The following is a 26,727-nucleotide window of genomic DNA, read 5'->3' as shown; positions in this document are numbered from 1 at the left end:
TCCATGAGTTGAAGCAGTTCCCAAGTTGATGTGTTGGACTAAACAATAATTACAGTAAATGTTTGATTGAAGTCATTGCTGCCCAAGGATTTCATACCAGTTATTGAAAGCATAGGTTTACACACTGTTTCTGATGAAGAATATTAATTGCGGATCATTTTTTCTCAATGAATGAAAAGGTATAACCTTTTGTGTTATTGGGTCTATTGGGTTAATTTTATCTACACATTTAATGGTTCATTCAGAAAATTCTAAAAACTTGCATACTTTCTAGCAATATTGTACTCCAAGACAAAGTAGAAGCACCTGTCTAACTACACAATTTAGACCACTAAAGTAAATTGCCGGGTCAAGCATTTGGACCCAGTAATTTGCGGATCAACACGGGTCCTTTTTCTGTGAAAAAGGGTGATCCCTGATTGAAATTCCTGAGACATCCTTTTTATCAGGGTCAAATTTTCGGGAATTGCAACCCGGGTTGACCATTTCCTACAGAAGAAATACCTGGGTTGATCCGCAAATTATTGTGTTCAAATGTCTGACCTGGCAGTTTGCTTTTCTGTGTGAAGGGGGGTACAGGCTGGGACCGGCAAAAAAACCTGTGCATCAAATTCTTGATAAAAGCCAGGTTTTTCACTTTCTCTGTTTGAAAGTGGTAGCTTAATATTAAAATCTGATTTTGCTAACTAATGTTTAACTGGAAGCATTCCTCCACCTCAGAGCCGGATTAAAGGACAAATGGGCATGGAGCTTAATTTTCAAGGGCCTTACTGAGAAGGGACAAGCGCGGTCGGTGTGGCCATAACCACATAGGTGTGTACACTATCCACACTATAATCCCCACTGTTTCCCTAAATACAGCCTTACTGTCTCCTTAAATATTTAAAAATAGAAAAATTGCAGAATTTTGAAAAACCAAAAACTAGAAATACAGTTTTATTACTAAACATTTATTGCCAACTGTGTGACAACTGGTAGTCATGCTATTATGATGATGGACCTATTGTTATGTGGAGGCGTGGAGTTATAGCTCCATCCACCCCATTGTTAATCTGGCCCTGCTGAAGCTAATTTATGTTCAGCTGAGAAAACAAACATCCCCTTAACTCCTCCCATTACAAAGAGATAACTATTTCTTGCCTACAGTCCCCTCCATCTTCTTTTATGAAGCCAAGTGCTTTCCCTTACAAATAGACACAAATAGTAAAAACACAGAGTGACAAACACGTTGGAAAGGTTGTGAAGGGAAGATATATATGCCCCAAGTTTTTAGCTTCCATTTGGTAGACAGAAGATGATTAACAGCCTTGATTGCCAGACCACCAGTGAGAGGCTTAAAAGGGTGTGCCAATCTCTGTAGTCAGTCTTGCACTGCCTGGGGAACATGTCAAAGACTCTGTGATTACTGAATGTAAATTCTGTGCAAAAGACTGTTTTGTGAGAGGGACGTTAGGTTCCTCCACTCTGAGAAAGGTAATAATTTGTTTAGTTAGAGCCAGACAGGCCAATATTTAATTTTATGTTTTGTTTTATTTTGCTGCTGCAGATGCTTGTACCAAGCCTACCAAGCCCCTGGAGTGGCTGCTGCAAGATAAGTACAACTGTTTACCCCAGACAGGCCCCCACCCCCACCCCGCCCGTCATTTATGGCATTTTTTTGTTATGAAAAGCAGCAATCTCCATCAGATTAGATTTAAACACTAGGACCCACCACTGCTCTAACAGCCCTGGTCCATCTGGCAACACGAATATGCAGGTGCGGCAATGCCCTGGCCTCAGCAGAGTGGGCTGTGCTGTGCCTGTGAGAGAGGGGGGAGGCTCAACACACATGAGGAGGACTGGCTGTGCACAAATAAGGTGGGCTGTCTGGACACACATAAGTGGGGCTGTCTGGAGACACATAAGTGGGGCTGTCTGGACACACATAAGTGGGGCTGTCTGGACACACATAAGGGGAGCTGGCTGGGCACACATAAAGGGGGCTGGCTGGAAACACATAAGGTGGGGCTGGGTGGACGCACATAAGGTGGGGCTGGCTGGATGAATTTAAGGGGGGCTGGCTGGACACACATATTGGTGGCCGGTTGGAATCACATAAGGGTAACTGGCTGGATGCACATAAGGGGGGTTAGCTGGATGTACCTAAGGGGGCCTGGCTAGATGCACAGAAGGTGGGGCTGGCTGGATGTACATAAAAGGCTGGCTGATGCACATAAGGGGGCTGGCTGGATGCACAAAATGTGGGGTTGGCTGAACACACGTAAGGTGGGATCATAAGGGGGTCTGGATAGACTTATAAGAGGGGCTGGCTGGACGCACAGATGGTGGGGCTGGCTGGACGCACATAAGGTGGGGCTGGCTTGATTCACAGAAGGTGGGGCTGGTTGGATGCTCATAAGGTGGGGCCGGCTGGACACACATAAGGGCGGCTAGATGGATGCACATAAGGGGGCCTGGCTGGAAGCACAGAAGGTGGGGCTGGCTGGATACACATAAGGGGGCCTAGCTGGAAGCACAGAAGGTGGGGCCGGCTAGAGGCACGCAAGAGGGGCTGGCTGGAGGCAGGTAAGGGGGGCTGGGTGGACGCACAAAAGGGGGGCAGGCTGGACGCACAGAGGGGGGGCTGGCTGGACGCACATAAATTGTGGCTGGCTGGACAAACAGAAGAGGGCTCAGCTAGACACACATATAAGAGGGGGGACTGCTGGACACAGAATAGGGCAGGCTTGATATTTTTTGGCCAAATTGTTTTAGTAGGAATAAGGTAGCAGGGGAAGGGGGGCTGCCGATTTTGTCAGTCCCAGGTCCCACAATTTCTGATGGCTGCCCTAACCCCAGGAGACAGCACCCTTAACCTGCTCTTGCCACAAGAGATGCATGACATCAGGCAACAGTATTTGCATTTAATACCAGTAGTATTGCTATTCATAGATGACACCCATATTCTGTATTTTCTGTAATGGGAATTCTATTATCTTCCTTGCAATGGCAGTATTCTACTGACTTAATTCAACCTGAAATTAACATGCAGATTAACACAATGTAACCTTACTTGCTAAATACTGTATCCCTACCAATAACCATCCAGTCATGCCAAGGAGTGTAGCCACATCGCAGAGGAGCATTTTTGCATAATGAAGAGTTTGTGTTTTGCACTGAAAAATGCTATACTGCCCCAAATCCCTCTCTGTTCGCCCTCTTATTACCCTTTCACTGCTGTGTATACCAGTGGCAGGGGCTACATTCGGTACCCGTTCACCACTCCTATACTATGCACCAATCATGAAGGCATGACAGGACACTCAAATCGGGACTGTCTGACAAAATCGGGATGGTTGGGAAGCATAATACTGTTTCTTGTGGTCAGCCTCTGATGACTCTACAGAAACCCTGTTTATTTTTCTTTGGTGAATATACTGTAATAGAATATAGTAACTCAAATGAATGGATTATCTTAATAATTATAGGGCGGTATTCAATTAGTTTCGCGCCAGCGAAAAAGTTCTGCCTTACCCAACTTTTCGCCTACATCTCGTGTTTTGGACGAGAAAGCTTATCATGTGCGTACCCACTTATCACCCTATTCAATTACTAACCAGGCAAAAACGGCAAGCAGCGAATGTAAAACAGGCGAAAATTACTGTCAGAATAGGGGAAATCAGTCAGAACTCCTCAAAAAGATTGGGGATCAATAACATTAACATAACATTGGGGATCAATGTAGAAGTGTTGCAATAGCCCTAATAAAACTATTTGGGGTACTGAAGTTGTTAAAAATCCTTGTTATTAGCGTCATTGTAAAAGGGGTGAAGAATGGAATAAAGTAGTATTTTTTGGTGGAAATAAGTAGTCCAGTCAAATTTGGGATACTTGAAAATGGGTGCTAACATCTTTTAAATTCTCTAAAGTGAAATAAAAAAAAAAAAAATAGAAATATGCACTTGTTGCATGCACCTGCAATCCCAAAAAGACCTGACCCATCCTTGCAGACCCCTAAGAAGGTTATTTCGCTAGTTTTTATGCTTGTCCCACCGCTTTTACTTTTTCGCCCCCAAAATGAAAGTACTCTTTTGGGGTGTTCTTAAATTTTTTCCCTGGATTTTTTTACACAGTTGTCCTTTGGGGGGCTGTCCCAAGGGTTCTGAGTGGTTTCCCCTCGTTTGCACCCCAAAATAAAAAAATTGCACTTCTTTTCCCCTGCTATTCTTAGGCGAATCTTTTTCGTCTACTACATTGTATTGACTTTCCATGTAGGCGAAAACCCCCTGGAATTGAATTTGGAGATAAGTTCCGACCACGCAAAAAGCCCCGATCCGCGATACTTTTCCATGGAAAATGGCTTTTCACTTCTAACTGAATATGGCCCATAGTCTGCATATCATTGAAGGAATGTTAATATATTGTATATGTATGTAAATATCATCTGCATAAATGATTTGTTTTCATGTCATCACTTATATTTAGTAATTCAATTGTGGCATTTAAATAATAAAAAATTCTAGGCTTTGTGTCATGCATAGAAAACTACTGAATAGACACATAGGCGTAAATTTACTAAAGGTCAATTTTGAGTGATTTGAGGTGCGATTGTCATTCGATTTGTATTCAATTTTGCTTTTGGGTATTTACTAAAGCCCAAATCGAATGTAAAATCGAATTTCAAATCGAATTTTAGTCAAATCGACCTCAAATCGAGCATTGGTAAAACATTGGTACTTTTACATAGCCCAACACAAAAAACCCTTATTTACTATCATTCGATTTGAAATCGTCCTCAAAATCGGACTTCAAATCGAACTTCAAATCACCAAATGAATAGACCTGCTTCATGCTTTCAATATGAGCATGAGCATGTCGGATTGACACAGATACATGCAGACATCAGTGAGATGCCTGCATGTAATCTGACTGTAAAAAGTAAATAAAGAGTTCAAAGTAAAAAAAAAAATGACGTGAGTTCCCCCCCAAAACAGAACCAGCCCCGGACTTTGCAAACCCAGTCTTGGTTAACTAAGTACAGGGAAAAAATTGCTTAGGGTCTCCCTCTACTTAGTTCAACCAGCACTGGGCTATGGGGACCAGGGCTGGTTCTGGAGTTACAGGGAAAATTTGCATAGGGTCTCCCTGTAATTCAAAGAACCAGCCCTGGACCCTTTCTAACGGGGGACTGATGCCACAGTCAGGGGAGCCCTATCACCGGGCCCCCCAGCTGCAACATTAGGCCTGACCACTAGTCAGCCCTAAGGCTGATAGCCCGGGGCTATCCCCGCCACCCCTGGGCGGTGGGTGGCGGGTTGATTGTGTTGTATCTGTGTGAGAACGAACTGCTCATGCTGAAAGTGAAAGCATGAAGCAGTACTATGCTGTCGGGGATTTGCAGTTCGGTTTGAAGTGTGATTTGCCGTTCGAATTGTACATGAACATGTCTATAGTAAATCTAGTGAAAAAACGGTTTTGACACAATTCGATTAAAGTCGATTTGAGAAGAGCTAAATCACTCCTCAAATCGACCATCAAATCGACCTTTGATAAATTTAACCCATAAAGTCTTATTATTGATTTGCTAATGGGATTTCTTGCGGGGCTAAAGATTTATTAGCTTAGTATCATCATTTGCATTTTCATATTTAAAATATTTGCATGCAAATTTCCTTAGAAGGCACACAGTAATGATATTAGCAGCGAAAAGGCTTATGGGTGTTTTCTAATCCATGAACAATTATTTTTTCATTGGCAATTTTAATTTTACTTCTCTCACAGGTGGCAAGTGTCATATCCTCCATACAAAAACAAGGCTAGAAATCATTTTCCAATTATTTTGGTTACAGTGCAAGAAACCTAAATGCACATTTTTATGTAAACAGGGGCTCTCTGTATTAGATATTATTGTATCAGGAAATCAGCTTTGTGTGCATATACCAAGATAAGAGGAACAAGATATCCTGTCCAGGACAACAAATGATAGTTATGCGCTTGTTTCCTTTAAGTGAATATCTGCTATATTTGTGTCTACATTGATTTTTTTTTTAAATGGCCCTTGAACCTTCCCATTTTTGTCTTGATTAGACAACAGGAAAGGTAATCTGGGAGAACAGTATGCACTTAGTAAATCCATCTTCAAATAAGGTAAAGCAACAACCTTGATGATAGTAAAATGCACCCAAGAGGCCATTAGGGGGCACTGCAACACTGTAGTCTGAAAACACCCATTTTATTATTCTAATCAAATAATTGCCAATATCTAATTAAACTATAACTATAATACTGTACACTGTGTTGTCATTAATTTAGTATCCAAACAATACTTTGTTTTTGTTCCTAATATAAGGCTAAGCTCATTGCTATAATTATAATTAGCAAAGAAAATGTATACAAATGTAGGTAAGAGGGGAGAATGTTATTAATAGGACTATATAACACAAACTTTAATCAAAAGTCAGTCTGCTTCTTCTAAAAACCAATTACTGAATTAATTATAATATACGTGACTATTATAATGTTGGTGACTTTCTGAAAAAAGAAAAATAAGTTTAATTATTGCAATTTTGTAGTGAATAATATAATATATGGCTTTAATACAAATCTGTCACTGTTATTTATAGCTGGCTGTTATTTCTAGGAAGAAAAACATTTTGAAAGAATTCTTGACCTTACAGATCTGTACTACAGTACTGAAGTATTAGTAAAGTTGTAGAACACTTCCACTCTAACAAAGTGCATAGGTGAAAGATTTGGATTGAACTTGTGAAATGTTTGTGTCATACATTCACAGATTCATGATTCTTTTTTTAGCAAGTGCAATAGGATTATCAAAATGTATAGCAAAGTATATTTTGGATTAGCATGCTGTAGGTCTGGCTCTCAAAGGACCTTATGCTGAGTTGAACGCAAATCATCCGTAATTACACCCGCATTTGCTGCACAGAAATAAATGTGTATATTCGCCTTATATATTTGTAAGTCCTTACCCACACGCTTTGTTTAATACCATCCAGGGCTGTAGAGAGCCTTGCTGGGCCCTGGTAATTTTGGAGGCTGTGGACTAATGTTAATAGACGTTGGGACGCCTCCTAATTATACAAAATAAAATTGTATTTGCTGCACCGCCAAGCGATCTCCACAGGGAGGTGCTGTGTGCCCCTCAGCCAGTGACAACCCCAGGGATGGGGAGTTTTGTTTGCACAGTTAGAGGATAATGTTGATGAAGATGAGCGGCAGCAGCCACCTTGGTCCCACCGCAGCCAAGCACATGGCAGCGTGTGCTGGGCTGGGGAGACACTGGCTGCTGCCGAACCCAGCCATCATGCCCAGGTAATTACTACATGCCCCCAACTGTTGGCACCCATGATATAATCATCAAACAGGTGTACTTTCAGCAGTCTATACTTGGTTCAAATGACAAGTTCAATGACAGGCATATTAGTTACACTTGTAAATCCTTAGATAGAAAAACAGGACTGTCTTGCTGAAGTATGGATTATGCAGCATGTGCGGAGTGAGTTAGAGGAGTGGCTTGCACGGGCTGGGACTGCTTATGTATTGTCCTGATTTTGTCTGGATAAATGTTGGGAGGATGCCTGCATGCAACAAGTATAGTAAACATTCACATGTACAACGTGAAGATAACATCCAGTATACAAAAGAAGGAAATAGTACTGTACATAATTTGATACAGAAGTAATATAATCATAGACAATCAAGAGCACCGCTGTTCTAAAATGATGGTTGTTAATAACTGCATTGTGCACAGGGTCCTATTGGAGCCTCACGCTATAGGGGACAAATTCAATCTCATGTGATGTCTGCCATGTGCTGTTCCAAAATTGCAGATTGTGTCCAGCAACATTGCAGGGTATTCCCCGCACCATATAGAGGTGTGCAGGAAAACTTGCAATGTTGCCTTTACCGTACATGACAAATATGTGCATTGCCAAGCATCACAGCAATGTTCCAGAAATGTTCCACGGACCATGGCCTCTAACTGATATGCCCCTAGTTGTCTCAGAGGGATGTTACTGGTACTGAGAAAAAATATGAGATATTTTCTGTTCCATAATATTCTGGAAGTTGCGTAGAAACACATTGTCCAAAGTACTTTTCGATTAACTGAATCATCCTCTATCTATCTATCTATCTATCTATCTATCTATCTATCTATCTTTCCCCTATGCCATCATCACCAAGCTAGCCTGGTGTCAGCTACTGATAGAGTCATGCATAGAGATAAGACCTGCAGAGACAAGCATTGCTTGGTTTGAGTTTTCACAGCTAAAGCTCATAGGTATCATATTCAGAGCCAGTCCTGGGCACATGTCATATTGTTTCAGGGGGTCATCCAGCAGTCATGGATGACCACCATCACGTTGCCTAGCACGCACTGACAAAAGGTGCCACCAGCAGCTGTAATATCTCGGCACTGTCACTAGAGTCAGTGTTTTTTCTGCATATTCACGATTCTGAAAAAAGCTCTGACTGTAGTGCTGCTCCTCTATGCTCCTCTCCCCCAGTCAGCGCCCGTATGAGACTGAGGAGCTGCCAGCTGACCATGTGACCTCTGCCAGCAGAGGACTACATCCTCACCAGTCGCCATTAAATAGATGGGGGCATCAGTTTGTGGCATAGTTATGTGAAATGGTGGCACCAGACAAAATCTTGCATAGGACACCAAATTGGTCAGGGCTTACTCCAGCGGTTCCCAAGTGTGCGCCGCATCTCCCAGGGGTGCCGCGGTGCTTATATAGGGAAGCCGTGGGTGAATGTGTTGACAGCTAGTAAGCTGGTCGGGCTGTGTGCTGCCTCTCTAAGAAGCCCGCACACAACACTGCCGGCCCATGCTGTAGTGCTAGCTCGCCTCTCACTGCTTGTCACAGTCAGAGCCGTATGGCCCCGCCCCCTCCTTTTTTTCCCGGACTCTTTTCTTCTCCTCCTGCAGGCTGCACCTCACAGTGTGACTCCAGGACTCTTCTGTGCCTAGGGTAGTGACATTCTGTGACACAGTATGTCTGAAGTTTTGATGTAGTGTAGTTATTGTTATTTATTAAATTTGAATATATGTAATTTAATATTTATTTTACCCCTACTTTGTTATCATTATGTTTTTAATTGTTAAATAATCTGTATATTTAGCACTGGTGTGCGTTGGATGTATTGTAGACCATGGTAAAGTTATTATTACATGGTTATAGATATTTTAAATAGAGCTAAAGGGCCTGATTCAGCAAGGATCGCTACTGCGATCGCGGTAGCAATCACGCACGCAGTTCTGCTGCTAAAGTATGCTAATAATTGCAATTCACAAAGCACTCGCATGGACAACATGCAGATGCCCACTTCCCTTCTCACACATCCGTAATGCCTTACAATCCAGCCAAAACATCGGTAACATCGAAGTACATCAGAGCCAATCGCACATTTAAGGCAGGTCTGACCCTACAACTAAATTGCTAACTTTCCTGCATGCAGTGAGAGCTCAAACTGCGTATGCCATTGCAGTGGCTAATTTATGCACGCCCCTGCAACGGCGTTCCAACGCACTGGCACGCCGGCGTTTCTCCAACCACCCCCCTGTCACCACCCCCAAACGGTACTTCCTGTCAATCACTCTGTGATGGATCTGCGTAGTCACTGCGATTGCAGACCCGATCGCGGTGGTGCCTTCACGCATGCACACTGCGATGCATACACTTGCACAGTGACAAAAAATCGGCCATCTGCATACTCTTTAGCAGTTGTGATCCTTGCTGAATCAGGCCCAAAGTGCATAAGACTTACATTTTCTTTTCTTATGCACTTTATCTTCAGTTAAAATATTAATAACAATGTAATAATATCATTACCATAGTTCTCAATAGTACTTTCACCCAGTGTCGGACTGGGGCATGAAGGGCCCACCGGGGGAATGTAGTAGGGGCCCATTCTTAAGGGGTGTGGTCAGCCCCCAAAGAGATTTTGGCCAGCCACCACAGAGGTTTGGCGTAAGAGTGCATGGCCTGGGCCCCTTTATAAATTTCTATAGTAAATACTGATAGTGCATGCATGATAATGTTCCAGTTTGATATCAGCAATGCACTGTAGTGAATACACCATAGTCCCGGAAATGCAGTATAATGTAACATATGCATAATAATTAAGAACAATAAAGTAATAATGTAACATATGACAACACAGACTGGAAGCTGAGCCTAGGCAGCAGGGCCAACTGGGGATTTCCCCTGTACCCCTGTGGGCCAGTCCGACCCTGCTTCCACCCCACACCAGTGCTAAATATAATCAGTAACAGTGGGGAAGATGTAAGAAGAGGTGTTAAGTGCCAAATGCAGTGCTAGCTACTACCACTATTTGACACTTAAACCAACATCAGTATGTGTGAAAGCAGATAATGTAGAGAAAAAAATCACTTATCTCTACGTTATCTGCAAAGACCTAATGATTTTGACATCGCCATAGCATGGCGACGGAAAATCATTTAGATGTTATTTAAAAAAATTATGTGGCTTATCATTTTTCAAATATCAGCAGGATTGCCTCTTGCTTTTTGTTTACAATTTGTTTATGTAATTCTTTATAATGGCTACTTAGTTGTTATGATAGAAAGCTAGGTATTTTCTTTTGGCCTAGATGTGCCACGAAAAAACGATGAGACACTAAGGGCCTCATTTATCAATGAGTTTTATCATTCACAACGAGTGATAAAACTCATTGCATATGATAATGGCGCTAGAGCCAATCAGCTCCCAACTGTCATATGTTTGAAAATTGACAGCTAGGAGCTGATTGGCTGGAGCACCATTTATCATACGTAATGAGTCCCTAAGGGTGTTGTGAAGTGAAAAAGTTTGTGATCCACTGGCTTACTCTGGGGTCTATTTACTAAGCCTTGGGTGGAGATAAAGTGGATGGAGATAAAGCACCAGCCAACCAGCTCCTGTCATTTTTCCATCACAGTCTGTAACATGGCAGTTAGGAGATGAATGACTGGTACTTTATCTCTGTTCATTTTATCTCCTTCCATGGCTTTTAAATAGACCCCTATATATCGTAAATATAATGTTTTAATCTAATGTAATAATATTTAACTGAAGACTTGTTTGAAAGTGGTTATACTTTAAGTCTAGCTTCATAGTTATTAACCACCAAGTAAAAGTTCACTCTCATAATAAATTATTAATAAAAATACACTGTAATTTCAAATTTACACTCAAAAACAGCCCAGTAATCCACATCAGTTATGTTTCATTAAATTTAATATTAGGCCAAAAACATCTGTTTTTAATCAACATAAATTTTAGCAGTAGTTCAATACTATACACTGTTGAAAAATATAAAATAAAATAGTTTAGAATTAATTTAATTTATAAAAAAATCCATATACAATTTATAAAAATGATTGATATATATGAAGGGTACATACATTTTTCATACCAGGTACAGTACATTTCAATATTATTTGAGAACTAAGGGCCTGATTCAGAGCCGTTCGCTATTTGTGGTCGTTCGTTCAAAAACAAGGGGTGGCTATTCAAATGATCCGTTCGCAAATTGCAGTCTGTTCCCACCTCTAAGTCTGAACGAGCGAGCAAAACATACGCTCGTTTTTTTGATAAAAACGCCCCCTGGCCGCACGCACCATACGTCATGTCCGCTACTTATTAGATTAATCGAGTACATCGTACAGCGTATGAACTGCTCGCTATTCTTGTGGTTGGTGTTTTCAACCGCTATTTTGCGAGCAGTTCTGAGTTAAAAAAAACCAAGTGACGTGGGCAATGACGCTGCTGTATTAATTATGCACTCCCTTAAAACGCCCGTTTTGACCTTTAAGCACGCCTGCGTTCGGATCTCCACTCCCCGTTTTCAAGCACCTTCCCCTGTTACCACCCACATACGCCTAATTCTGTCACTCAAAATAGCAGGCCCTCGCTATATTGCGTACCAACGATTTTCGGCCGCACTGACTGGTTCGCGCATGCGTACTAAAAACCGTACGCATGCGCAGATGTGCGAACATCGCTCGGAACGAGCGTACTGCCGCTAGCGAGTGGCTCTGAATGAGGGCCTAAGTACAGTATAGATTTTTTCTTATAAGTGCAAATGATCAATTTATAGCAGTAATTACTGCATGTACTTGCAAATAATATTAAGCAGAAATAATATTTTATGTATTAGTTGACAGTACTCTATAAATCTAAATATTTGTTTTAGAAATCACAGGTTAAATGCCGCATGTTTAGGAGAAGGAAAGTGTGACTGTCCCATACAGATGTAAGTAGCAATGACTGTAACTGTTGTAGGGCACTGCCTGTGATAGGGTTGGAAAGAAATAACTATAATAGTTTTAGGGCACTGACTGTGATGGGTCTGGAGGTCACAGACTGTGGCTGTGTTGGACTACAATGTGACAGGAGTAGAGGTCACAGACTGTAAGGAGGATACTGACAGCGACAGGGCTGAGGTCACTGACTGTGTCCAGTTTGAAGGTCACTGACTGACAGGACTGGAGAGCAATGACTATAAATTTTGTAGTTCACGGACTGGTTAATGGCTGAGGGACACTGATGGCAATGGGCCTGGAGGGTACTGGTGGTAATATGCTTGGAGGACACTTACTGTGACAGTGTTGGAGAGCATTTGTTATGACAGGGTTGTAGAATACAGACTGTGACAAGATTGAAAGGCACTGTTTGTGACAGTGCTTTAAAGATAGTGACTGTGACATGCCTGAAAGTCACTGACTGTGAATGGATGGAGGACACTGACAGTAATGGGGCTGAAGGGCACTGACTGTAGTGGGGTTGGAGGACATTTAGGCGACAGTGTTGAAGAGCACTGACTATGACAGGGCTGGAGGGCACATACTATGACAGGGGTGGAGGAAACTGACTGCAACTGGACCCTAGGATCCTGACTGTGACATGGGTGAAGGGCGTGGAGAACACTGACTGTTACAGCGCTGTAGGACATTGACTCTGACAGGGATGGAAGGCACTGACTGACTGTGACAGGGCTGGAGGGCACTGACTGTTACAGCGCTGGAGGACATTGACTCTGACAGGGATGGAAGGCACTGACTGTGATCGGGATAGAGGGCACTGACTGTGACAGGGCTGGAGGGCACTAACTGTGACAGGGCTGGAGGGCACTGACTGACTGTGACAGGGCTGGAGGGCACTGACTGTGACAGGGCTGGAGGGCACTGACTGTGACAGGGCTGGAGAGCACTGACTGTGATAGGAATGGATGGCACTGACTGTGATAGGGCTGGATGCACTGACTGTGACAGGGCTGGAGAGCACTGAATGTGATAGGAATGGATGGCACTGACTGTGATAGGGCTGGATGCACTGACTGTGACAGGGCTGGAGAGCACTGAATGTGATAGGAATGGATGGCACTGACTGTGATAGGGCTGGAGAGCACTGACTGTGACAAGACTGGAGGGCAGGTAGGAGGGCATTGATTGATCCTTACTTTGTTTGGGTTTTATTTGTATTGACTGAGACTAGGTTGCTGGCAATGACTGTATGGGCTGACATGAATATGTGTATAAGTAGGTACTAAATAAGTCTACTGGCTAGCCTAAGTAGGAACAAAAAGTGTGGTATCACAATTGTGATAACATGCATAGTAGGGTCAGTGGATAGATATAGAGTATTCCAAATTAATTGTGCTTGACAATGAAAAGCCTGTCACTTGCTACACTCATTGACTAATTGATAGGTGAAGCCATGCTTAATTACGGATACTGGTCGATTGGTCGACAATAAAAAGATTGACATTCAGAAGGTCAACCCCAGATGGACAGCACATGCTGAATGTTGACAGTAAAAAGGTCGACATGGTCATTAGATCAGCCATCATCCTGCCGACATGTATTTAGGTCGACATGGTTAAATGGTCGACACGGTCAAAAGATTAGTATTTAACATGTCGACAATACAATGTCGACAGAATGATGGTTGACCTAATGACCATGCAGACCTTTTTACTGTCGACATTCAGAATCATGCAATCTGTTGATCTTTATACTGTCAACCTTTTCAACCACACCCTTAGTACACCTAGTATAATTAGCTCTGGCTGTCACAACTGGGCCATGGTTACTGTAATTCTGGTGCTCTGTTCTGGAGCATGAGCGGCGGTATCAGCCTCAGGTATCTGTGTGTAGTCATAGTAACAGAAGGCAGACAATGTTCTTCAGATATGGGGCAGATGCATAGTGACTGATTGCTCTGCCAGTCAGTGTAGCATATCTTACGTGAAATCACAGTGCGTATGCCCAGGACAGAGTGCGCACCCATATGTGCACATGCAGCTTTGCATAATCCTACCTCATAAACCTGCCGGCAGCTGTATGGGCAGAATGAGGCAGGATGTGGGTGTTCTAGTGTACGCCAAGTATAGTAAGTGCATGACTACACAATTGCAAACACACGAAGAACAGGGAAAAGGAGATTATTCTCCAGGGAAAGTTGTTTTATTGCAGGTGGCCAGGTCTAGATGCAAATAGTGGATGATAATGATGATGACAGTCAGCAATGTCACCAGAGATCTGCTTCTGATGGCTGTTTGCAAGTACTCCCCTGACATTGATTGATGCTTTCTTCATTGTTCAAGCACAGATTATGATTTGTGAGTGTGTTTACTTTAAGCAAATTGTTTGTTTGTTTTTAAGTACACAATTCGGGGAGTTGTTTCTGCTGTATAAGGGATTTAATTGATGGTTAATATTAAAGGCGTTTGTTACACATAAAATGATTAGTTATTGGTTTACATCATGGGAACAAGCATGTCTACTGATCGGAGCGTATCTAGAGCTCTGCCTATCAGGGGAAATACGTAATATGTCATTAGCAATATACATTGTAAAACTACATTAAATTTACAATACAAAATGTTACACAGTAACATACAACTTTGAATAACAGAACAAACAGATATAATGTATAATGTGTATCAGATCAAGCCTTGGAGAGCAATAAAGTGAAGAACTTGCCCAAAGCAACCAATCAGCTGTCATTTATCTATCACAGCATTTGAAATGGCAGCTAGAAGCTGATTGGTTGCTTTGTACTACTGCTCTAAATTGAGACATCTCCCCTTATATCTTCAGAAGAGCATGGAGACTGAAAGCACAGAACAGGGGGCTAATCAGTGTGGGGGTGAGTTTGTGCCCAAGATTTACGATGGAGCAAGGAGGGCCAGAGCAGCTGAAAGGAGACAAGGGAGGTATGGTGATCAGGGACGAAGAAGTGCAGGACATAGATGTGCTGATGACATGGCTAGTGAGAAGGGGGACACAGGAAAAGAGAGCCCTGCTCATGAGAGCTTACAATCTAATGGAGAATATGGGGATATTTTTCTTTAAAATATGAAGTATAAGATCCAATATAAATTATTTAAATGAGTTCACAGTTTTGTTTAAAAGTGATGGAAACCCCTTGCTGCAACTTATTATTTATCACAACTGACAATGGGACTCAGCAGCGTTGTGATACTGGGTATGTCTGGTTGCGGAGAAGCAGCCAGAGGATGCTGCATGGCTGCTCAAATTGTATCTAAAACACATCACAGCAGTAGGAAGGGATCCTCTTTCTGCCTCTCAGTCACATCTACAGTACTTAAAACATCTGGCTGCTGGGGGAGGGCAGCCAGGTGGGAGTTCCCGGGGTGTGTGGAGCAAACCGGTGGATGTAGCTGGGGTCTGGCACTGAGTTTGCATCATTATGGTCCTGCCTCAGCTACACAATGTCGCAATTCCTGGCATTTTAAGGTGCGTGGCAGTGCCTCGATGATGCAATTCAGTGCGAATCGCATCAACAAGTCACCTAGACCACCCACTGCACTCGGGAAGTGGGCAGCACCGGGCGATAATGGGTGGCATCCAGGAGACTTGCCTACCTTATGGGTGTACAGGAGAGCCACCCAAGATTCTTAACCTCTCGGACATTATGGGAGAGTAGGCAAGTACAATGGCGTCAAGGGAGTCGGTGACACCCAGTGTGGCAAGTAAACGCTCTCTGGCCCTGATTCAGAGCCGGACGCTCTGACCAGAGCGCTCGCTCTGAATCAGGGTCATCTTAGTAAAATTTGGAGCGTCCTCCTGGACGCTCGCATAGCTGTGGGTTATCACCCACAGCTTATGCGAGCGTCCATGATGATGGTCGCGATGGTCAAGACCATCATGACCTTCGGGCTTGCGACGGAGACCCTGCGGTAGGATCTCGCTGCCGCAAGCCCTGGAGTGATTTTGGCTCTATCAGAGCCAAAATCACTCCCACTGACATCACTAGTGATGTCAGTGGGGCCGGCTTCAGACAGTAGGCGTTCCCATGGGAACGCCTCCGTCTGGCAGCCATGCCCCCGGCACGCCCACCAAAGGGGGCGTGCTGTCAGTTACCATCGACAGCACGCCCCCTTTGGTGCGAGACCCGGAGCGACAGCCTGGCTGTCGTTGTCCGGGTCTCGAGCATGCACATGACGGAGCTCCCTCCGTCGTGCGCATGTGCAGTGGGGGAACATCGACCCACTTGCGAGCGTCCTGCGCTCACGAGCAGGTCTGAATGACCCCCTCTGTGTGGCCGAAAAGGGAGTATGGCCTCAGGGCCTGATTCAGACCCGCTTGCGAGCGCTGAGCACTCGCAAGCGGGTCGATGGTGCCCTAGTGCGCATGACGGAGGGAGCTCCGTCGTGCGCATGTGTGAGACCCAGATAGCAAGAGCCAAGCTGTCGCTCTGGGTCTCGCACCAAAGGGGCGTGCTCTTGATGTTGAGTGACAGCGCGCCCCCTTTGGTGGGAGTGCCAGGGGCGTGGCTGCCAGACGGAGGCGTTCCCATGGGAACGCCTACCGTCTGGGTCCGGTCCCACTGACATCACTAGTGATGTCAGTGGGAGTGATTTGGCTCTGATAGAGCCAAAATCACTCCAGGGCTTTGCGGTCACCGAGACCCTACCGCAGGGTCTCGTCGCAAGCTCGATGGTCGCGATGGTCTTGACCATCGCGACCATGATCATGGATGCTCGCGTAAGCTGTGGGTGGTAACCCACAGCTATGCGAGCATCCAGTAGGACGTTCCAAAAAAAAACGCCCTGATTCAGAGCGGGCGCTCGTTCAGACCTTCCGGCTCTGAATCAGGCCCTCAGTTTCATCACTCTGGGAGCATGCCCAGTATGCCGGAAGATGCCAGGCTGCCCTCAGAGACTCTCCCTGCACCACCAGCTCCTCCTCTGTGACCAAGAGCCAGGTGCTGCACAATAATGTCATAGTGCGGCGCCTGGCTCTCGGGCACGGAAGAGAAGCCGGCATTCTAGGGGTCACCCAGTGCAGTTTGCACCCTCCACACCATCCTAGTGATGCCACTATGCAAGTAGGCTGTACAATGTGGTTGCATCAGCCTGCTACAGCCAAGGGGACCATTGCCCTGATTGTCCCTGTCTGAATCTACCACTGAGCCAATCACAATACATATTGAGAAGCAGTTGGGTAAAATAAGTAAATAAACTGTACACTATCATTTTAATGTTACTGTGGCAATTACTGTCTGCATAAAGTATTACTCACTATACAGCAATTGTTAACAGTGGCATCTGCAAGCTATAAAAAAAAGTTGAATACATTTCCAGATAACAATTGCATGTTGCATTACATATTTTCTCTTCCTTGGTAAGTTACAGCTTGTGGGGGCCAAGGGCAACTAACTAGTCAGGCCCCAGCCAATAAAATTGCCTGAAGTCAGAGACAGCCACTGAGACATTGCATGCCAGCCAGTTAGTGTCATTGGTGACTGATGATCTGTCTGCAGCAACACTGACGCACTCAGTCAACCGCCATCTCTGCTCTCCACACATAAACTGTGTCATTTTACATTGTTTACAAGTGCTACATACTAAATTAGTACATAGGTATAAGTGCTACACACAGGGGATTGGGGGATGGTGCTGCAAACCCAGAGTGAGAGCTGTGCTGGATGGCTGTCTTAGCACGTTACATGGTAGACTGTGTCAACAGATGTGGAAAACGGGTGACAGTGCGGAACATTTGTTGAGGCCCCCTGATGTGTTCGGCCCATAACCGGTCATACCTCCCTAGGGATAATATAATATGTTCACCTATTCAATCAAAATACTTCTCTTCAACAGGTCATGAAATATCACATATTTATCTGCAGTGAAGAATAATTAAACCTCAAAACTCCCAAGTTTTCCAATCACATTGTTTGAATTATGTTTTTTTCTTTTTTCAGTGTGTATTATAGTTTTTCCCTAGTCCCTGGTTTCAGCTCACTGACCAAGTCAGGGACTTTTATATTTCTTAGGGCCGAATTCAATTCAGTGCGATGATGAATACCCGCGGGAGGGAGCTCCCGCAGTTATTCAATACAGCCTGCTATTTGCCTGGTCGGGAATTGGTTAAGTAAGAGAATGCCGGTTCTCACGACTTAACCTGGGTGTTTAGGCGCGAGTACCGGCATTCTCTGACTAAAGTGCCAGGCGCGCGGCTGTTAGCACCGCACCAAGCCGGCAAACAGCAGCGCACCAGCCACTTTTGTCCGATTTCTCCTTGCAGCCCCAGGGGGGTGCGAGAAGAAATCCTTTAGCTGCCCAAACAGTGCAGTGTATTGAATAGCTGGGGCTATTCAGGTTTGCATTGAATTGAATTCGACCCTTTTTGTTTTCTGCTATGTTTTATTCCTGCTAACATCCCCCATGTCATTCCAGCCCCCAGCTTTACTTTGTGCTAAAATGAATCCATCCCACAGCAGGAATGGAGATACATGTATACACATTAATAGATATACAGTACACAATACTTGATGGCTTAGGAAATGTATCATCCAGTAATACAGATAATATTGATAAATTTGCAGTGTAATGTAAAATTATTCAAGGAATGTCCAAATAGAAGTTTACAGGATAACGATAATTAAAGATTATGGGGCATACTTATTATTCATCTGGCTTTAGACCCAATAATTATAATTTGTTTTTGCTGCTATTCGCAACAATAAGAAACTATGTATCGCCCAGTTGTATTAAGAAACACATCCAGGGACAGTTGGTGCACTGATAGGAGCCCGCCCCTGCAATGTGTAAGTAAAGTGATCACTGATGCAATCTCTTTTACTTTCTGCTGCGGGCGCCCTGGTATGTTACAACACATGTACGGTCATCATAATACGGATCCCTCTCCCGGTAAAATATGTGAACTGTGGGCCTGATTCAGCAACGAATGCAACTGTGAATGCAATAGCGATTATGCATGCAGTCTCACTACGATAATATGCTAGTCCATTGCGATCGCAATGCAATCTCAGTACAACATAAGGACGCCCCCTTTACCTTACACACATCTGTAATGTTTAGCAGGACTACGAAACCATTGGTACAATCGAGTACCATCGCAACCTCATGGCCACTTACGTAAGCCCTGACCTTACTCAGGAATTGATAACATCCACGCATGCTATGAGACCTCATGCTGTGTAGGGCATCGTAGTGGATAATTTATGCACACCCCTGCAATGGCGTTCAAACGTACTGTCATGCCTGCATTCCGCCGACCACCCCGTTACCACCAACAAATGGCACTTCCTGTCAATCACTCTGTGATGGGTCTGCATAGCCGCTGCGATCGCAGTCCCGATCACAATGGTTAGTTCGCGCACTGCGATGCATATGCATGTGCTAGACACAACAATCAGCAAATTGCTTGCGTATTAGCAACTGCGTTCCTTGCTAAATCAGGCCCTGTACCCTATAGGCTACAATGCTAACGTCATCGAAATATAGCGTTAGCTACTAGGGCCAAGTTTGCTTGGTGAATCTCACAACATAGCAGCCCCCTACAAATTTTTAAAAGACATTCTCATTTGTAGCTATCTAAGGTTTCAATCTTTGTGGTTTATAGTTCTCCTCTATAAGTAGTGACTGGTATGAACATTATCACGGATGCTGTAGTGGTCAGCATTACTTCCTCACAGCCCTGAGGTCTTGGGTTCAATTCTTTGTGAAACGTTTTACTCTGGTTTTCTCCCAGAAGCCAAAAGACAAAAACAAGCTTGTAGGTTAATTGGATTCTGACATAAAATGTACCCTAGTGAGGAACCAGTGTTGACATCATTGTCGGCGGTCCCTGAGGCCAACATATGGGTCTATCATCAGTACACACAGGCAGATGCACACAATATATCTGAACAATGTAGCGCATATGCCTGGTTGCACGTCCGATGTAATATATCTGTGAACAATGTGCTTCAGAGATATATAGTGTGTACTCACCTGCAGATCCACTGTACAATATATTGTTTATCGGCTGCACATACGATAAACAATATATTGGGTGAAAGACTAATCGAACCATCTAGTAGCTGGTTCCCTCCGAAGTTTTCCCTCAGGATACAGGGCCTCATTCAGAGGCGGTCGGAGGATGCAAGCGGTCGCTCAGAAACTGGGCGGCCGCTTGCATCCTGACCGCCCGCCTCTGTTGCGGTCATTAGGCTGTGGGTTAACACCCACAGCTCTAACGACCGCTCCGGTGATGGTCGCGATGGTCAGAGACCATCGCGACCATCGGGGCCTTACGACGAGACCCTAGGGTAGGGTCTCCCTTGTCGTAAGCCCCGGAGAGCTTCTGGCTCTGTCTGAGCCGGAAGCTCTCCACTGACACTCCCCCAAACGGTAGGCGTTCCCATGGGAACGCCTCCGTTTGGGCTGCCACCCCCCCCCCCGGCCCGCCTTCCAAACGGGGCGAGCTGTCAATCAACATCGACAGCTCGCCCCCTTTGGATCGAGACCCGCTACGACCGGCGCTGTCGGTCGTAGTGGGTCTCACGCATGCGCACGACGGCGACGGCGCCGTCGTGCGCATGCTCTGTGGGGGGCCATCGACCCGGTCCAAGCGCATCGGCGCTAACGACCGGGTCTGAATGACCCCCACAGTGTGTACCCAGCATAACAGAGACAACAGTGTATTATAAGGAGACATTAAATTCAAATCCATAACAACATGAATTTCTCCAATCACATTTTCTTTACTTCCCAAGGAGAGAGCGATATAGGCCTAATTCAGAGCTGCATGCAAGTCTGCGGACAGATATTATTATTATTTATTTATATAACACCATAAAATATCTGTGATGCCATACAGGCAAAGTTCTGAGGAACACAAAACTAATACAATATACAACAGACAGTACAGAGAGATATCACTGCAGCTGAGTGACAGATAATAAGAGAAGACAGTGTCAATGCTCTGGCAGCAATATCACCATTTCTAGCAACTGCACATGTGTGGGAGATGAGCATACACAACTTTGAGCAACTGTGGGCAATTCAGAACCATATAACATTCATCCACATCTTCTCTTACAGCTAAGTTAGTGTAACTCAGCGTCAATTCGGGGTTCGCATGTGGGCGTGTCAAGAGAATTGCGGGCTGATTTTAGACATCCCTCCGACACCAAGGTTAGGGCTGGTGAAAATGCGCTTTCACAAGCGGATAAATATGGGCAGTGTGGTAGCACGCATGCAGCCAACAGATATTGCCATTTATCCACAGATGCTGCTGAACTGTGTACAATTCTGAATCTGGCCCATGTTGTTTAAACAAGTCCTGTTAGTAGTATGACAAATACGTTTACATGTACAATAAGTGACATCCCAAGATTTTTTATTTTCTTTTTTACCCATCAACTAAGCTGATACTGTCCTCTTGTCCAGAGCTTATTTACTGCCCGTAAATTCAGGAATACAATAGATGACTAGAACATAATTTCTGAATGAAGATTTTTCTTTTATCATAACAAACTGAGCAATTTCATATAACAGTGGCAAATTTATTCCAGAAGGATGACAGTGTCAGGTAATTAGTGAGAAATGACAGGAGGGTTTGCAGTCCCAGGCGGCAGTGAAGGGGTTATAAGATATCGTTGAGCCCAGGGTTTTACCAGATAATTAAATGCTGGTTGTTGGCCAAGGGATTCCAGTGTCATTTCTAATTAATAGCAAATAATTAGCACAGGAGGTGTCCTATCCATCCACATCACGCATCACAGGACGACAGTTTTCCAGAAACTGTTTTACAGAGCCAGAGCTGACCAAACTATGCGATGGTCACATATGGAAAAACAGAGACAGGCTACAACCAAATAAGGTGTTTAAATAGATGAATTTCATATCATCATTAATTTTGTTATTATGTTTATCTTATTTTACTTAGGCTCATAGACACAAAGTGATTTAACATGGGAAAGAAACAGCTTTGATTATATATTATGAGTGGTGAGACCTGTTATAGTGGTTCATGTCAATCTGACCACTCTCACTAAGCAAAACATGTTACCCTGCTCCACTGATTTCACTGGTAGATGGGGAATAGAATATCTGTCTGGCTGACCTAGAGCCGTGTAGGAGAGGAAAACCCAACCCCCACTGGAGGCGCTCTTCCTGATGTGATGTGTTACCTCTGTAATATCCATCCCACTTTACGGGAAGAGATAAACTCATGTTCCAATTAGTCTGTCCCAGTGCAGTGAGGAGAGAAGGGAAGACAAGAAAAGGTAGTAGCCCTTCCTTATTATACTACTAAATCCAGAGTGCTCTCCTCTCCCTATACTCTCCAGCGATGTGACACAGAAGACATTTCTACGTGACTCCAGATGCAGTTGGTTTAGTACCCCTGCATAAGGCTTTGCTGCTTTTACTATGAAATCTACACCATACAATAGCATTAACTAGAAATGCATACCTGCTTTGTTCCAGTAGTAGCAGGAATATGATGATATAAGGACATGTTTGTCAGAGAATATTTGTGGGATATCCCCCAATTATGGGTTTCTATGGGGACTGCTAAAATTATGAATTTGCCAAGTATTCCAGAGCTTTTCCACTTAGCAAATGACATCTTCAAATGGCGTTAACCATTATTATGGGCTATGATCACGAATGCGATCACTTTACTCCTTACCGATTGCCAGGAGGGGCTCCTGGCATTTAAGAAAGGTACATTCCACCTAAAAAAGAATCCTTATTGCTGCGATACGATACGGAGATTGGCCACAAATCTTCATAAATATGCCCCATAGTCATTAGTAGCATTAGCCAGCCTTTTCTAATACGGTGCATATATCTGCCAGGCAACTCCCTGATTTCCCGATGTGCCGATCTCAAGCGATTTCTCAGGGCTTTGGGAAAATATAACATGTTAAACTTCCCAGATTCATTGATTCTGATCATTTTTGGAACGGAATTGGCAAATCGAAATTGCCCAACATGTTGAATTTTCTCATTCTCCCGACCCAGTCATCTACAGAATGGGAAATTGCCCCAATTGATTGCAGATGTATTGACCCTACAACCCTGTCATCATCACCCTTCATTGTTTATGGTTGTCTTTTTCAAAGTGAAAAGGATTTACAGGTCATTTACAGAGTTTACTTAGCTGCAAGGGTAATAAATAATTTAAATCTGTAGCATATACTGTAGATATATGTATTCAAACATTTTTTTCTCTACAGCCCATCACAGATGAAAGGCACATAAAGGCTGATACTACTCAGTCTGGCTATGCTTATTTTTTGAAAATGATTGCCTCTGCAGTTTTTGGCAGTGTAATGCACTGTGCGTCTAACAAAATGCTCATTTGATGTATTTCATATCTCTATTTCTGCATTAAATATTCCTGAAACTGCCTTGTTTGATACTAACTGACCCATTTTACATCCTATTTACAGAACAGGAGCCAACTTATTAAAATGATGGTACCACGCCCATGTAACTACAAAATGGCATGCATAAATATGGTTAGTGGTAACATGCATATTGGGGGTACTCAGTTACCTACAGCACCACTAGAGCTGGCACTTTTGGTCTACAGTATTGGTGCAGTCTAATCTTGTTAATAAAAAATTAACATAAAGACGAAATGTTAATAAAAATTGATATTTAAAACTAATAAAACATATTTTACTTTTTCTAGCCCCTGCAAAATTATATACAAAGATAGTATCCCAGAAAAAGCTAGCCAGCAATTTTTGGGGTAAATTAATGGGACTGCAACATTTGTATGAAAGTAAATCATGACATCTGGAAAAGACCCATATTTAAGTTGATTTTGCCCTTTTCCCCCAATATAATTCCCATAACATAGAGAGCTAGATACTAAGATGTGGCTTTATTCACTTCTTGGCAGGTTTGACCTTGAAATTTAAAGCGATACTAATAATAAGTACAAAACACACTCCACTAAATGTGAAGAAAGATAGGAGTGGAACTGCGCTAGACCTCAAATCAAGGCTGTAATTATGTTACTGCTATGAGCACTGCAAGGTCACTACTAACCTTGCAAGATAGATACAAATAGAACAAATGAGTTGTGCTCTATGCAACATATAGCCATTGGGGAATAAATAACACATGAAAAGAATGGTAATATTGAATTAATTAATTTATTTGTACACGTGTGAACGTATATTAGGTGTTAAAAACATATTAAAAAACATATATATATCTTCCAAAAATCGTGCATGGCCTAATACCGGTATACAAACACTAAACCTACCCAACTTGACCTCAGCGTTGAGGTATATACCTATAAGTGCTGTCAGAGACGCACTGAAGATAAAGGAATTGAATTGGGTTATTCACACACACACTGTCTTGTGTCCGCTTGTATTGTCATATTTCATTATGTTGTATACCGGTATTAGGCCATTCACGATTTTTGGAAGATATATATATGTTTTTTAATATGTTTTTTAATATTTAATATACGTTCACACGTGTACAAATAAATTAATTCATTCAATATTACCATTCTTTTCACATGTTTTTTATTCCCCAAGGGCTATATGTTGTGCAGAGCACAACTCATTTGTTCTACACTGCACAAAATATTAGTGCCGCTTTAAATTTCAAGGTCAAACCCGCACAGAAGCAATGGCTTGAAAAAGTAGACACTTAGTAAATCCATCCCGAAATGTTGTATGGTGTAACTAAAAGAAAGTCCTATCAGGTTTGTGTACAATAAAAACAATATAAAATTTAATTTTGTGGTATATAAGTGAAAAAGTTGGCACATCGCAAAACCCCCAAAATTGCCCTGGTTATTAGAACCATGTATGTCTAATATAACAATGGTCATGAAAGGGTTGAACAGAAAGCGTTGGGTGGGAATGTTCCTTCTAAAGCAGGGGTAGGCAAAGTGTGGCACTCTAGCTGCTGGGGAATTAAACATCCCAGCATGCCCTGCCACAGTTTTAGCATGCCCTAACAGCAACACAGCTGGCTTGTGTAGTTCCACAGCAGCTGGCGTGCCATACGTTGATCTACGTTAAATAGACTTTCACAGATATATGGAAATATTTGGAGAGCAAGTTTTTCATTGCTTAATTAACAGAGGTGACAAGTAAATGCAGCAGAGTATGCTTCATATGCCTCTTCGACAAACATTTTTACTGAGTAGGTTCCACTATAACATTACAATACACAATTCATAAATCAAAAAATAAGCTGATTTATGTCAGACAGGACAGAAACAGAATTAGAGTTTTCCCACCTGAAGTATAGTTGATGATGTCTACTCCCATGGCTGGACTCTTCCTCTTCCTGGGCCTCCCCTTCTGCACTGTACCTGTCCCATTGGTGAAGTAGGGAAGTGTAGACAGCCCTCCACCTTTGGCTGAGAGCTCAGTGTAGTTGAGCTGTGAGTGGAAATCTCCCTGGACCAAGATCTCAAAGTGAGCCCGGCAGTACACTAGGTTCTCCTTCATGCCAAAATGGTCTCCTGTACTCAGGGTCTTGTTGCATGTGGTGCACGTGAAGCAGCTTAGATGATAAACCGACTCTCTTGCTCTCATGACCATTTCTGAAGCTGATATGCCAAGGTGGCATCTAGCACACCTCTGCACCGAAAACCTTCTGGAGACAAGCAGAACATTCATTCACTGAGGGGAGTTTACATTAAATACATAAATGTGACCCCAGTACAAACCATGCAGAAACACAGCACCTCCTAAAAGACCCTACCCCATTATGTGCCCTGAATATATAACATTATATTTGACAGTTACTCTATAAATTAGTTGCAGCTATCAGTATGCATTCTATACCATAAAATACCGTTCTACAAATTATACGTAATCACATTGAAAACTCTCCATGATTTCAAAGGATAACTTATGTAAAGATATGTATCTGAATTTGTATTTATTCCAAAGTTTCAGGGTTTTATATTAAAGTCCAATAAATCCAGTGTTATTAAACACGTTTTAGTTGCTAATTTGAATTTTAGTATCTGTATGCTATATATGATACAATATGTCAAATACTGTAACAGTATTTTCAACTAAACAGAAAAGTATTATGACCTGGTGGTTATGTCATTTTGGGTATATTTGTTGTCATGTCTGTAACAGTGATCAGGTCATGTTGGGTAGGTTTAGTGTTTAATGTCTGTATTAAGTATTATTATTTATTATTTTTGATATTATTTATGACAAGGCCCAGTGGTAAGGCCATCATTGGTTGGAATATAATTATACTATTATTGTATATATTATTATCATTCTATTTATGATTTTAGTTTTTAACAATGTTGTCACAGCACTTGGACAGTGCCATGGATAAATGCCTTTTGTTTGCAGATTGTTACATGTGAAGCTGTCAGAACTATGCTGAGAGTGTGGCACTTGGTTATGATGTTACAGTCAAGCGCTACACTGAATAGCAGATACT

The 26,727-nt window shown here is 43.0% G+C and overlaps 1 protein-coding gene across 8 annotated transcripts in view; it reads right to left on the bottom strand.

The window, feature by feature from the left end:
• Positions 1 to 26,727, bottom strand: part of LHX9 (LIM homeobox 9) — a 71,500-nt gene that overhangs the window by 14,744 nt on the left and 30,029 nt on the right. For 7 of the 8 annotated variants that reach the window (XM_088474068.1, XM_088474070.1, XM_088474069.1 and 4 more), the window contains one exon: positions 25,550 to 25,911. In XM_088474068.1, coding sequence (XP_088330194.1) covers positions 25,550 to 25,911 — 362 coding nt within the window. The remainder of the gene's footprint in view (positions 1 to 25,549; positions 25,912 to 26,727) is intronic. The other variant, XM_088474074.1, reaches the window with a different exon arrangement.

The sequence above is a fragment of the Taudactylus pleione genome, unplaced genomic scaffold, assembly GCF_031769625.1.
Source record: "Taudactylus pleione unplaced genomic scaffold, aTauple2 ptg000146l, whole genome shotgun sequence".
Taxonomy (NCBI): Eukaryota; Metazoa; Chordata; class Amphibia; order Anura; family Myobatrachidae; genus Taudactylus; species Taudactylus pleione.
The sequence above is the reverse complement of the archived record's forward strand: the minus strand, read 5'-3'. Positions and strand labels throughout refer to the sequence as shown.